The following is a 12,969-nucleotide window of genomic DNA, read 5'->3' on the forward strand; positions in this document are numbered from 1 at the left end:
CTCTCATTTATTTCACTGCTAAACCCATGGAAATGATGACTGTACAAGGATTTCAAGAATCTTTTTATTTCAAACAACCACAGCTTGAAATTTGAAGGCATTTGTTGAGGTCTGCTTGAAAAGCATCAGAAATTGCAAAATATAAGGTAACTACAAATCCTTATTTCATTCTATCCAAGTTAGGAATGGATTACAGTGGGCAGTTTTAGGCATCCCACTTTAATAAAGACTGACAAATTCACAGCACAAAAAGGACTAACAAAGTATTTAGAACCGATATAGCAGACTTAAAAGATTTTTTATGTTTCATTTAATATTTTGATAGTTTTGAAAAAGAAATTAAATCTCCCAGTGTTTAAGATCTAGAAAAAAAGGCAATAACCAAGTGTTCAACATAGCCATTGGAAACAGAATTACAACAAAAGCTTGTTTTGAAGTAAACATGCAACTAAACAGGGACTGGGAAAGATGTTTTAAGTAACATGACAGCGAAGCTCTGAGTCACTGCACTTTTCAGGTGGAATTCCTTTCAGTAGAGGGTGGAGATGCTTTTTAAAAAGCTGCTTAAAAGTTTTCCAGGTGCATTTTGGATGTTCTTAATTGTACCTTGGGGCATGGTATCAGATTTAAAGCTGGATTTCTGTAAGGCCTTTGATATGGTCTCCCCAACATCCTTGCTACTAAATTGCCAAGATATGGGTTTGACAGGTGGGCTGTTAAGTGGGCCAAGGAACTGGCTGTGTGCAAAGAGTCGAGTCAATGGCTCAACATCCAAGTGGGATCCAGGTCCTGCAGAAGTCCATACTGGGACCAGTACTACTTAGTGTCCCAACTGGTGACAGAGCCAGCTGGAATGGCACACCTGTGGGTGACACCAGGCTGAGCAGCTGATTCTGCTGGGAGAATGCCATGCCATCCACAGGGACATGGACAAGCTTGAGGAATGCAGCCACGTGGTCCTTGTACAGAGCAAGGGTTAACAAGGCCAAATGCAAGGCCCTAGACCTGGGCTGTGGCAATCCCCAGTACCAGCACAGACTGCAGGGTGAATGGACTGAAAACAGGCTACAGGGGAAGACTTGGGGATTCTGGTAAACTGAAAATTGGACAGGAGCTGGCAATGTGTGCCTGCAGCCCAGAAAGCAAATAATTTCCTGGGCTGCACCAAAAGAGGTGTGGGCAGCAGGTTGAGGGAGATAATTCTCACCCTCTTCTCTGCTTTTGTGAGACCCCACTCAGAGCACTTTGCCCAGTTCTGGGGCTCCCCTGTACAACACAAATTGGATCTGCTGGAGTGAGTCCAGAAGAAACCACAAGAATTATCAGAGGGCTGGAACCTATCTCCCATGAAGAAAGGCTGAGAGACTTGTGGGTGTTTAGCCTGGAGAAGAAAGGCTTCAGAGAGGCCTTACTGCAGCCCTTCAAGAAGGCTGCTTCTCTCTGGATTGCCTGGAGAAGCTGTCAGCTGCCTCATCATTGGGCATGTTCAAGGTCAAGTTGGATGGGGCTCTGAGCAACCTGACCTGGTGAAGCACGTCCCTGCTCAGGGCCGGGGGGATGGACCAGATCTTTATGAGTTCCTTCCAACCCAAACCATGCTGTGATTCTAAACAATGTCTTGAAGTTCATTAAAGACCTGCATCTCTGAGATCTTGGAACAAAAAAAAGAAGAAAGATTATGTTCTAGGACTGTAGGAATCTCGTTTATTGGTGTTTATTCCCTCACCAGGATTCTCACAAAGAGGTTCTATCTTTGAATGATAGGAAGCAAAATGAATCTATTTCTCAAAAATCAATACAGCCCACTGTCAGAGTGCACCAGACCCTAAAGTAAACACATGAAGAAATCCATTGTTTTATGGTATAGTTCTGATAGAGCTGTGACACTGCTGCAACCAGTCTACGTGACCAGACATTCAAAACCAATGTAATTGTCTGGGGTTTCTTATATGTGGCATATATATGGGTCCCTTACTGTTTCAGCAAAAGCTATCAAAAATACCTCCCCAGAAATACCACCTGCAGACTGTCATCATTTCGTACTGGGGAAAGCTACCACTTCGGCTATATCTTATTTTGTAAAAACTAATTCTAGAATGATTCTTAAGTTCATTAAGAATATTAAAATATGTAAGGTAATCATACGACCTTCTGTCTTCCGTCTTTCCAAGTTTTCTATGGGTAGGAATGAAGTCTCATTCTGGTCTTCCTGATCTACTTTTTCTTCCTTTGAAGTTGATTCATCCTGTTTAAACAGGATGGAGGGGAGAAAGATAAACTTTAATGCCATTTATAAATGCATATTAATCTTTGATCATTTGGTTAACCTTAAAAAAAAAAAAAAAAATCAATTGGCAACTTAAATTACTCAAATTGACTTCTACTTCTTTCCAGGCTTCTGTAGTAATAACATGCCTGCCCATCAGCTGAGAGAACTAACAAAAGTCTTTCTCAAGCAATGCATGATAAAACATTTAATTTGGCTTCAGTTCCTAAATATACCAGAAAAATTAATGAGAATCATTTGAAAATATCAAACCTGCTGCTCCAGTTCAGAGAGCTGCACTTGTGGCTGGGATTTCGGCTCATCCTGACAGAGTACAAATTCTTCAGGTTTCTGTAGAAGTCCATCTGACAGAGGGGAAAAAGGGGACTCAAGGTCTGTTCTTGTCTTTTTTGCCAAACTACGTCCATTTTACACACATGCACAATAGTTTACGGAGTCCCTTATCTCTTAGTCACTGCTTCAGCTTTGGGCCATAAAGAAGATGGAAGAAAATCAATTTAAAATAAGAGCTTGAGGCAAGATCAATGTCATTATTTCTAACACAGGTCTATGAAGAAAATGGTACAGTTTGCTTTTCTTGGTTGTTTTACTTATAACTTCAATAGAAATTCAGACTGAAGAACATGGCAAATCTAAAAAGGACTCTCACAAGTTGTTGGAAAGCATCCAAAAAAATCAATAAAATCAACTAAAAAACACATCCAGCTCAAGAAATCCATAAGCCCCAAAAGACAAGAGGGTGGGACAGTACACAAGCAAAGCACCATATATGCTGCCCCACACTACTGGTCCTCTTGCAGCTGCCAAAGACAAAACAGTGGGATTGAACTAGACCCTCTTAGTTTGAGGCAGCACCACCACTCCTACGTCCCTGTGCGATTACGAATTGTTACATCAAGCCATTCTAAGGGGCAGTTATAAAAACAAAGCCAAAAAGAAGGCAACCCAGTGATACTCAGGCCCCCGAGAACCTGCTCTACCTAACTGCCATGCTTGCTCACCCAGTGGTCCGTGTGCTGCAGCTCCATGCTCCACAGATGGAGCCAGGGGCTGGCCAACGTCCTGCTCCAGCTGGTCCTTCTCAGCTCCAAGGACAGCACGGCCACATTGCAGCTCTTGTTCAGCCACCATGAGACAACTGAGCAGCCGGTTTTTCTCTTCTACCTCCAGCCTGTGCTGCTGTTCCAGGTCTTTATACTTCACCTCTAGTTCAGCTTGTGCTCTTCTTGCTTTCTCCAGCTCTTCTGAGAGATGCTGCACCTCCTCCTGCAAGCGATGGGAAGACAGCTTCCTCTCAGCAAGTTCCAGCTCCATCCTCTCCCTGAGATCCTGAGAGCCTCGTCTCTCTGCATCTAGCACATCCCTCGTGGAGCTTAATTCCACTTCCATCTTCTGGCACTGATTTAGGAGTGTCTGTAAAATGATAGGGAAATTAATTTCTCTCTCAACTAGTTAAATACCTTGACAAAGAAAAGTATCTGAATTATACTTTAAGGTTTTCATTAAATCCTTTTAAAATACCTGAGTAGCAGAAGGGAGGAAACAAACGTGTCAGAAATCTCAATTTGTTAGAAAGAAACTGCCCCACTATTTGGAAGTTGCAAGAAAGCAATGCTGAGAGAAGCAACTCTTCATTGTTGTGGTAAAAAAAAAAAAAGGGAAGACATTATTTAGAAGAGGGGAATTTAGAGGAAAGAAGCAATAGAACAGTGGCCAGGAATTCTCTTTTAGAAGACAGCAAACGTCCCAAAAACGGGAGGAAGAGCTACAACAAATGAGGGAGAACTCAACAATTACAGGGTAGAATTTAAAAATAACAGAGCAAAAGTGTGTATGTGAAAGGGGAATGCTGAAATATGAATCTGGAGATAACAGAGCACCACAGAGGATCCACTGCTTTAAGAAAGATGTCAGAAGGCTCTGGTCAAACAGAGATTTAAGGTGACCAAGAGACAGAAACAGACCTCATACTTGCCCAAACTCCTGCTGTCAAACTTCTTCCTCCTGGAGCTGTGGATGGTCAGCATAGCTAATACCAGGAGAAATCTGATAAACAACTCCATTTACTTTATGGGTAGGTTTCAGCCACATGGCCTCGGGTTTGTACCTATATCAGGTCTCCTTCAGACCACAGAATGTATGAGGGAAGTCAAAGACACCAAGGAGAGGCCCAGGGAGGCCAACAACCATGTCATGAAGATATCCATGCCACCACCCCATGATACACCCTGCTGAGCAATGCAGTCAGTAGTGAGAACAAGTCAGCTCACAGAGGTTCTTTACCTCTCCAGAGTAGTAAGAGGACCCATCATTGTGCCTGGCTGGGACATAGAGCAAAAGAAAATATGTGGGGCACAAGTGTGTAAAAATCATCAAAGTGAGGTTCAGCATTAGACTGGCTGGAGATCATGCAGCCTACAAATATGAGACTGATTCAGTGTAAGTCTCTTCTAAAGGGATGGAGAATTTTCAAAAGCTCAGATATCGGAAAAACGAAAAATACACTCATCCTCTATCTGCAAACCAACCTTTTAAGAGGTTATGTTCTTAATTCTGTCTCACGGAGCACATGTCTATATAGTCATATATGCACAGACTTGATCTCATCCTCTTCACACTCCAAACTGATGAAGTGAGAGCCAATCCCACTCCACAAGTTGTGTCACCATATACACATATGCCAGCAAGACGTACCAAATAACAGCTGCTTCTCTCTGATCTAGCCTGGACACTGCAGTCCAAAACCACTGATGCTTCAGCAGCACTGCGTTAGGCATTTCTGCATTTGGCAAAGGTTTGTGCATTTGGCTTTGAAAGTACAGTCAGCAGTATGGGCACGGACAGATGTAGACCCTGTCCACGGGTCCAGAACCTGGATCACTAGAGCTGGCAGCTGCAGCACCCCACTGTCTGGCTGTACCAGCTGTAAACTGTGCACACAGACCTTCAGCTCTAACGCCTGACCCGGGGAGGGCAGCCTCAGCTGGTTTCATGGTGGAAAGCTGGTGCAAAAAAAACCCTAATCTGGTAACTTCTGAGTTACTGACAAAGGCCTCATCTACCATACACACAGAGTAAAGAAATAAAAAGCAAGACCAGGTACCTGGTTTTGTTTTTCAGCAGCGTGTAACTCCTGCTGCAGCAGTTCTACCACCTGAGCTCGTCCTAACAGAGCTGCTTCCTGCTCCTCGAGCTTCCTCTGGAGTGTGCGCAGGTTCTGTGAGAGAGACAGGGCCATTCCAGCATTGGGGAGACCAACAGAAGTTTAGATTCCCAGGGTTCATCAATACACCTCGTTTTTGTAACACAGTTACTTTGATAGCCTGCATTAATTCATTTTTCTTGACACCTATTCTGGAGCCCTAGTGCAGCAGGAGGAGCTTACTTGGCTTCATGAATAGGGAAATGGAGCACAATAATATAAACCTTTTTCAACTGTTCTGTCTCTTCGACTGATAGCAAACCAGCAGATTGAAGCTAGGACTCAAAGTGTCAACTAGTACTCCAAAAAACTCCAAACAACCAAAGCATCTTTCTTCTTATCCCTTCTGAGCTACTTTAATGAGAATTGACTCTTTCAGGGAGTCTTCTGGTAAAAGTCCTTTTCCTTCCTCATCCCATTATATGATTATTATATCAATATACCTGTTGCATCTCTACTTCCACATCTGACTGGACTGCCATCTTGAGCAATTCAGATTGATGCTGGTGCACATGCTCTTCCAGGAGAGCTTCCTTCTCCTGAATCACTTCCTGCAGGGAACTCAGCTGAAAACATAAGCCACAAAATAAAAACAAACCAACAAGGTTATTAGCCTGACAGACACACAGGCTTGCTTTCAACATGCATCAGCATATTGTGTGTGTGATGGAGTTTTCAGCTTGACAATCCTATACATCTTAGTCAAATGGTATTTTTACCTGGTGTCTTTATCCTACTAATGTGTGCATAGCAACTGATAAGATTTCAGATCCCAGAAAGCAAAAAGCATGGAATTTAATTTACAAATAAGCAGAATAATAAAATATATGATAACTATATAACTAACAGTTCATAAAACTTCTAGGCTTTTAATTGTATAGGATGCAGCCCAATTCACAGCCCAAAAGCTAAAAACGGCAATTTAGAGTATTAAAAAATCTTTCCACAAATAACTACAATGTAGCATTAAAGCTGTTACATTCTGTGATAAGCAGCTGCCCTGCACATCCACAGCAGGACACAGACAGGCCATGGCACGCCTGGAAGCTGGAAGAACACCCTGCCTCAGCTACTGCAAAGCCCATCCCAGAACAGCAAGGGCAGCCAGGGAAGAACCCAAATTCCGACCCAGAGGAAGGGACACCCTAACTAAGCCCTCCCAGCGATTGGATGCCCCCTCCTCAGAGAGCCATCAGTCTCATTGTCCAGGGGTGAAACCCATCTCTTGCCTGCAGAGCACCTTTTGCACCAAGGGTGCTTCTGGCCTGGGGGTAGAGGATGGGGGGCAGGAGAAGATTATTTTGGGATGATGAAAGACTCACATAAAGTTTAGAGGAGGAGCCAAAGGCAGTGACATTGATGGACCTAGGTGATTTGAGGAGGAACAAAACTGAAAAAATTGAGGTAAAGGAATTGGAGAGACCAGCTGTGTAAACATTGTTCTGTTCCATCATACTAGTCTAAGCAGTAAGGTAGGAAACACAGACTGATGGATAGAAAAATAAATTTTGTACCTGTGTTGCATACTTGATTTCAGCATCTTTCAGATTCACTCTGGCTACAGCCAGCTGTTTCTTCAGGTCCTGAACAGTCTCCTCTTGCTCCCTGAGCTGCTCTTTCAGTACTTCCACTTCCTCTCTGTGCCCTTCACCTGTATTTTCATTTTTCTGACATTGCAAGAGGAAAAAAGTGGGAAGAAGAGAAACAGAAGAAAGTAAACTTTTAAGTGTAACTGGTTAATAAATTAAACTAATTTATTAATTTAAAAAATACACTAAAATGCTACTTTACTCTTGATTCCTAATCAGATGCTTATTTTTACTACATTGCTTCATTTCTTGACTTTACATTCCTTTTGTTTCTTTAAATGAAGTTGCCCTATGTTAAGTAAATATTTTCCCTATTTCTGTGTAAATATGCACAAGATGTCTTTAACTGGGAAGCATCAAACCACTTGGAAGGGCTAACAGTCCATGACTGCTCACTACATAAACTAAGGCAAATTAGATTATTAAATACATTATTTATTATATGACTACCCTGATTTGTGAGGCTTTTTAGCGTCACTAATTTCTCTAATACCAGAAATAAAAACATTTCTAAATTGGCTATAGAAGAATATTCTCCATGTGACAAAGGGGTAGACATTCTAGACTATAGAAAATGCCCAAAGAAATCTCTTTACAGGATTAATAGCAATCAACTTATTAGATACAAGCAAAGGGAACAGGAAAACAATTATCACTTCTGCTCCACTCTGAAGCATTTAAATCCTCTACTCATAACCAAGAAATGCAAACATTTCACATAAAAAATGCTTAGGCTGTGTCTACTTAGACAACCCAGCACACTACACCTGCACTCTTCTCTCTGTCTCCCCAGCTGGGTGAGGGGAAGGTCCCTTGCCACCTGTCCCTGGGCAGACAAATATGCTCTACATTCTCATCTCAGCACTTCCAGCTACTGTGAGCACTCAGTGCTGGGTATTTTGTACTGAATATATATAAAATGCATCTCTCCCATTTTATTTGTGGCAGGTATTGGGTCAAATACCATCAATAACACAGGAATCCTACAGAGTATTTGCATCTTTAAACCCATTCTGAAAATATTATGAGAGCTTTTAAAAGGACTTATAAATCAGTGTAATAAGAATAAGAGGCTACTTGTTCCTCAAAAGATGTTACACCTATAGATAAGGTCATTGGCAGAAGGCAGAACAGACAGACAAGGAAGCTTCAATTGCACTTAAATTTAGAAATAGAATAGGACAGAAAAATAAAGAACAGAAATACAGGAAGCTCTAAGAAGCCAGGGATATACATAACTTATAAGATTGGGGCAGAGGAGTTGCAAGGGGGGAAGATGGGTGGATTAGCTTGCTTACTTGTAATTAGCTTTCAGGATTGATATTTACAGTTGGATTGGGAAAAGCCTCTTACACTGATCATTACAAGGAGTGCCACAATTGAGGACAGTAGCAGCCACAAAGTTCCCAGAGCTCAAGCTTTTAAATATTGTATTTTTCCAAAATGTATAGGCTCTTATAACTGAACAAAATTTACCTTTACAGACTTCAAAAGTTTGAGAGGAGCCTCAATTGTTCTGTACACAAATACTATGACAGAATATTTCCATATTCCATGGTATTTCCATTCTTCTCAAAATAACAATCTGCTAAAAGTCCAGGATGTAATAGCACTAATCAGATATTTAAAATACAGCCTTTGCACAGGGCCCACATCATAGGGAGGAAAAAACGCAGCCTTTTGCTAATATTCAATACTTCAGCACAACATGCAACTCTAACCTAGAATTTTCACCTTCAAATGGCAGGTTACTGTCTAGGAAATACCCCCATTACTCCAGACAGCATCTACGTGGAGAAGTAAGTATAGATAAAGGACCCTGTATCTTCTCAGTAGGTCTAACCTTGCAAGAAAGAAGCTAGTGCTTTCTGGGTCAAATTCATAATACTGCAGGTAACTGCCCCAACGTAATTTCACTCAAACTGTGTTCTAACCCAAACCAAATAAGGCTGTGGTCCATATCATGTCCACCAGAGATTGTCTCAAGCCCTCACTCTTCTAATTAGAAGGCCATTTTTCTTAATGGCTAATTTACATTCATCCATTCACCTGCATTATCCTTTAACAGCTCTCCTACTTTCTTGCTCACCTTCCTCATACAATTGTAGAAAGAAATGACATTTCCTCTCTGACTTTGGTTGACTAAATAACCAAGCTGTTTGAGTGCCTCCCAAGTGCAGCTACTAACATGATGTGAGAACAGAAAGACTCTTGCTGCTCTCAGAATTTATCTTTCCTGATTCCAAGTGAGTAGAACATGACAACACTCCACACGAGGCCTTGTCACTCTCAGTAGAATAGGAAGAATGGTATATAAAAAAGATAAGGCTTCTAAAATCTATATTGCACCAATAAACTGATGATCAGCTTTTTTAATTTTGCCTTCTTCAACTGACAAATTTGAATTTTGAAGCAAGAATACTCACCAGTCCTCAACAGTAAGTGTACACAAAGTCATGTAACAGCACACGGAAGTTACACACTTGCTGCATACAGTTTAGCTAAGAAGGAGCCTCAGCATCAGGACAGCAATGTCAAGTGACACAGTTCAACAGCCTCTGTGGTCTCCACTGGCCTCTGCAGCCAAGGAATGCTGTTTATGGCCTCGCAGTACATGGTGTCACAACACCAGAAATGCTTGACTGTGCACTAGGTAAATTTTGCTTTATTTCTCTATTATGTCAGTCCTTGAGACCATCCAATTCTCCATATATGAAACCAGAGGGTGCTTTTCACTGAGAAAGATTCTCAAGTTGGTCTTGGGAATTACAGAAGCACATTTCTATGACGCTCTCAATCAAAAACAAGTCATAGAACTGATCTTCACATCATTAGTAGTGGCCTCTCATCTGACAGCTCTCACATGCACCTTTTATTGTTTCCTGTAATATTTTAGTATCTTTTCAATGTCTGAAATAACCTTTATGTTCTCTGGCTTAATGAACATTATCTGATGCCTGGAAACCATTCTGGACTTATATCCCACTTCTCTTCCATAATATTACCAACTTTTTAAAGAAAACATTGTTCTGCTGATCACATACTCAAGTTTTCAAAAACTACCAGCTCCAATGGGAACTTCTAGTTAGTAGCTAACAGCCTCTTTAAGGTCTTTATAGAGAACACTTTTCTCTCAGTTTTTACCCAGCATAAAACTTTATGATGGCTCAGGAAGCAACATGACTGGAAAATAATTTTTTTTTTTTTATATTTAAGTTACTGCCTTCTAGTTTCAATGATCTCCTTACCTCTTTGTTCTAGTACTCCGGCCAACCTTTCCTGTACTGACAAGACAGGTAACATTTTGAAACTCATAGCTCAGACACACAGTTTCTGCAGGAAAGAGTTTGGCTACAATGGATTACCAAAGTTATGCAAAGGGAAACTAGCCCCTGCCCTTGAGGAGATCAAGTTGAGCACTCAAAGGGCATTTGCAGTACAAGGAAGCTGGACAGATAGGCTTCCTACAGCACAGACAGACATCCTTGCTGGAACTGTGAACATCCTGCTAATAAGACAAATAGGCCTTGCTGGCTCACTGTGACCTGAAACATCAGACAGTACTAGGTTATCAATAGAAGCTACATCTTTTTAGCAGCCCCGTTCTCCCAACCTTGGGATACTCCAGCTCATCTGCTAAGGCCTGCATAGGCAGTGGTGATCCTTTCTGTGTCAGCTCCTCGATGCGTTTGTTCAGAGACGCCAGTTTGGCTTTGGCTTGAAGCTTAAGTTTCATCAGCTTCGCATCCATGGCCTCTCGCTCTTTCTGTAAGAGAAGGACACAAACTGACTGCACCTCAGACTCCAGTGCTATTACCCAAGAAGCACCACTTCGAAAAAGCTACACAGCTTGTCAGTCTGCCATATTCTGTTTAACCCTGCCTCCCCAGGAAGAGCACTATTTAAAACACATCTGCAAACCAAATTTGTTCTGAAAGACTACACATACCAAAACTGTAGCTGCTACCCCAGCACTTCCTTTCAAGGGACAGAGCACTCAGGGACTTCACCCAGCAGTGAACACAAACTCAGTTCTGAGGGACTGCATATAGCAGAGGAAGTCTAACCATCTCATGTAACCGCATTCCCACCATACCTCAGGGTAGGCAATGTACCTTTGGGAATGTGTCATAAAACCTCTGGACTAGTGGATGAGAGCAGTACAGGCTGCTCTGTGTCAAACACCTGATGTGGGGAAAGAACAGTCTCACACAAGGTATTTATTAGAGCCACTGGGAATCTGCATGGGCCTCAAAGAGCTCTGAGACAAAACGCTGTGTAACTTGTACGTAACTTATCTCTGCTAAATTAACCCAATCTTACTAACAGAAAATATCCTGCATCTCTAGGGTTAGGATCTGTTCTTCAAATTCCAATAATTTTCTGGAACTGATGCTATTCATCATGCAGGTATCTCATGTTCGAAAGAAACCAGAGACTGGCTTGCACAGAAAACTGAAGCAGCATTTTACTCTTGGTCCCAGGAGAAAGAAATGGTACCTTGAATACAGTTTCTTTTTCCTGGAGCAGGGCATCCTTTTCTCGAATCAAATCCTTCAGCTGAACAACCAGCTTTTCTGTTTGGGCTAGGCGCTCCAACAACTCCTCAGGTGCCTCCTCCATGCTTTCTGTTTCTGACTGCAAAGTTTCTACCTGAAACAACAAAATGAGTGTTCTGAAGGAAAAAAAAAATATAAACAGCCTGCAGCAGAGCATCTGCATGCTATTTTCAGCTCCAGTCCTCAAAGCTGCACTCTGCTCCTTGCAGGCATTTCATGGAGCCTGCAGAAATACACAGTTAGATGAAAACAGGAGGAAAGCTCAGCGAACTTGCAAGCCAACACACAAAAAACAAAGAGTACCTTGCTGAACACATGAATGAATCTGAAACGAGAGGCACCCTTACACACTATCCAGTGTCTCAATACCAAAGGGCAGCACAGAGACGAAGCCTCCCACTGTCACCCACCCAAGCAGAGCTTCTGCTACACACAATCACTAGAATTCTTAGAAGTCTTTCTTCACCCTAATTCTAGTTTGTTTCCTAGGATCACCTTGAGATGTGGAAACTGAGGAGATTCTGGTCTGCCCAACAGAAATGCTGACTTAAGAGGTGAAGAGTAGAAAAAAAAGCAGAGTGGAATGACAGCTCAGTCTAGTGCTCATCAAGGAAGAAGCAGGAGACAGTTCTCACAGCAGTCTAATAAACCACACTCCCCAAGCTAATTGTCAATAAGACCTGAAAGTCTTAAGACAACACTGTACTTACAGCAATAGATGGTTCAGTAACTGCATCTCCATCCTCCCCGGACAGCTCTTGTAAAACAGTACTTGCTAAACCTGACAAACGGCTCAGCATCTTGAGCCTAAAACAAAACGGAGAGTCAGAATACAGTTCCCGAGTGAAAACTGCTATGAAGAATAAGCTCCCTTATGCTGATCTCTAATGTTACAGCAGTTTGTGACCACGCTTGTAGGGAATTTGTCTCCTTTGCCAGAAGAGAAAAGCCGAAGTAAAACCTCAGGAAAAAGAAATGGTCACATTAACAGGAGCAGCTGGGGCCTCTGAACATTAAAGCAGAAGATGTGTTGGTGTCAAGACACGTGAAAATTCTTTCACTGCTCTACATGTATGATTGAAAAATACTTTTTTATACCAGATGCCAAGTCATTCTCCTAGTTCATTCTTGATCTTTCTTAACAATGACATTACAGAACTATGACCCGTTCAGTTTACTGAAAAGAAGGGTGATTGTTAAATGGAGTAATTTCTCTACAGGCCAAACATGGCCTGTAACATAAAATCAGCTTTCTGCTAATAAGTAGTGGAAGTAATGGACTGAGCCTTTATGTTTGCTAAACAGATACAAGTGTGTCACATTAGAGAGATG

General features: G+C 41.8%; 1 protein-coding gene across 3 annotated transcripts in view; it reads right to left on the reverse strand.

The window, feature by feature from the left end:
* GOLGB1 (golgin B1) overlaps positions 1-12,969 on the reverse strand; it is a 39,480-nt gene that overhangs the window by 21,974 nt on the left and 4,537 nt on the right. For 2 of the 3 annotated variants that reach the window (XM_014890786.2, XM_088166032.1), the window contains 9 exons: positions 12,348-12,444; positions 11,579-11,731; positions 10,692-10,844; positions 7,004-7,156; positions 5,933-6,055; positions 5,391-5,504; positions 3,289-3,700; positions 2,540-2,631; positions 2,149-2,245 (listed from right to left, as the gene is read on the reverse strand). In XM_014890786.2, the coding sequence (XP_014746272.2) occupies positions 2,149-2,245; positions 2,540-2,631; positions 3,289-3,700; positions 5,391-5,504; positions 5,933-6,055; positions 7,004-7,156; positions 10,692-10,844; positions 11,579-11,731; positions 12,348-12,437 (1,387 nt within the window). In that variant the 5' untranslated portion in view covers positions 12,438-12,444. The remainder of the gene's footprint in view (positions 1-2,148; positions 2,246-2,539; positions 2,632-3,288; positions 3,701-5,390; positions 5,505-5,932; positions 6,056-7,003; positions 7,157-10,691; positions 10,845-11,578; positions 11,732-12,347; positions 12,445-12,969) is intronic. The other variant, XM_088166033.1, reaches the window with a different exon arrangement.

Source organism: Sturnus vulgaris, chromosome 5, assembly GCF_052056855.1.
Source record: "Sturnus vulgaris isolate bStuVul1 chromosome 5, bStuVul1.hap1, whole genome shotgun sequence".
Taxonomy (NCBI): domain Eukaryota; kingdom Metazoa; phylum Chordata; class Aves; order Passeriformes; family Sturnidae; genus Sturnus; species Sturnus vulgaris.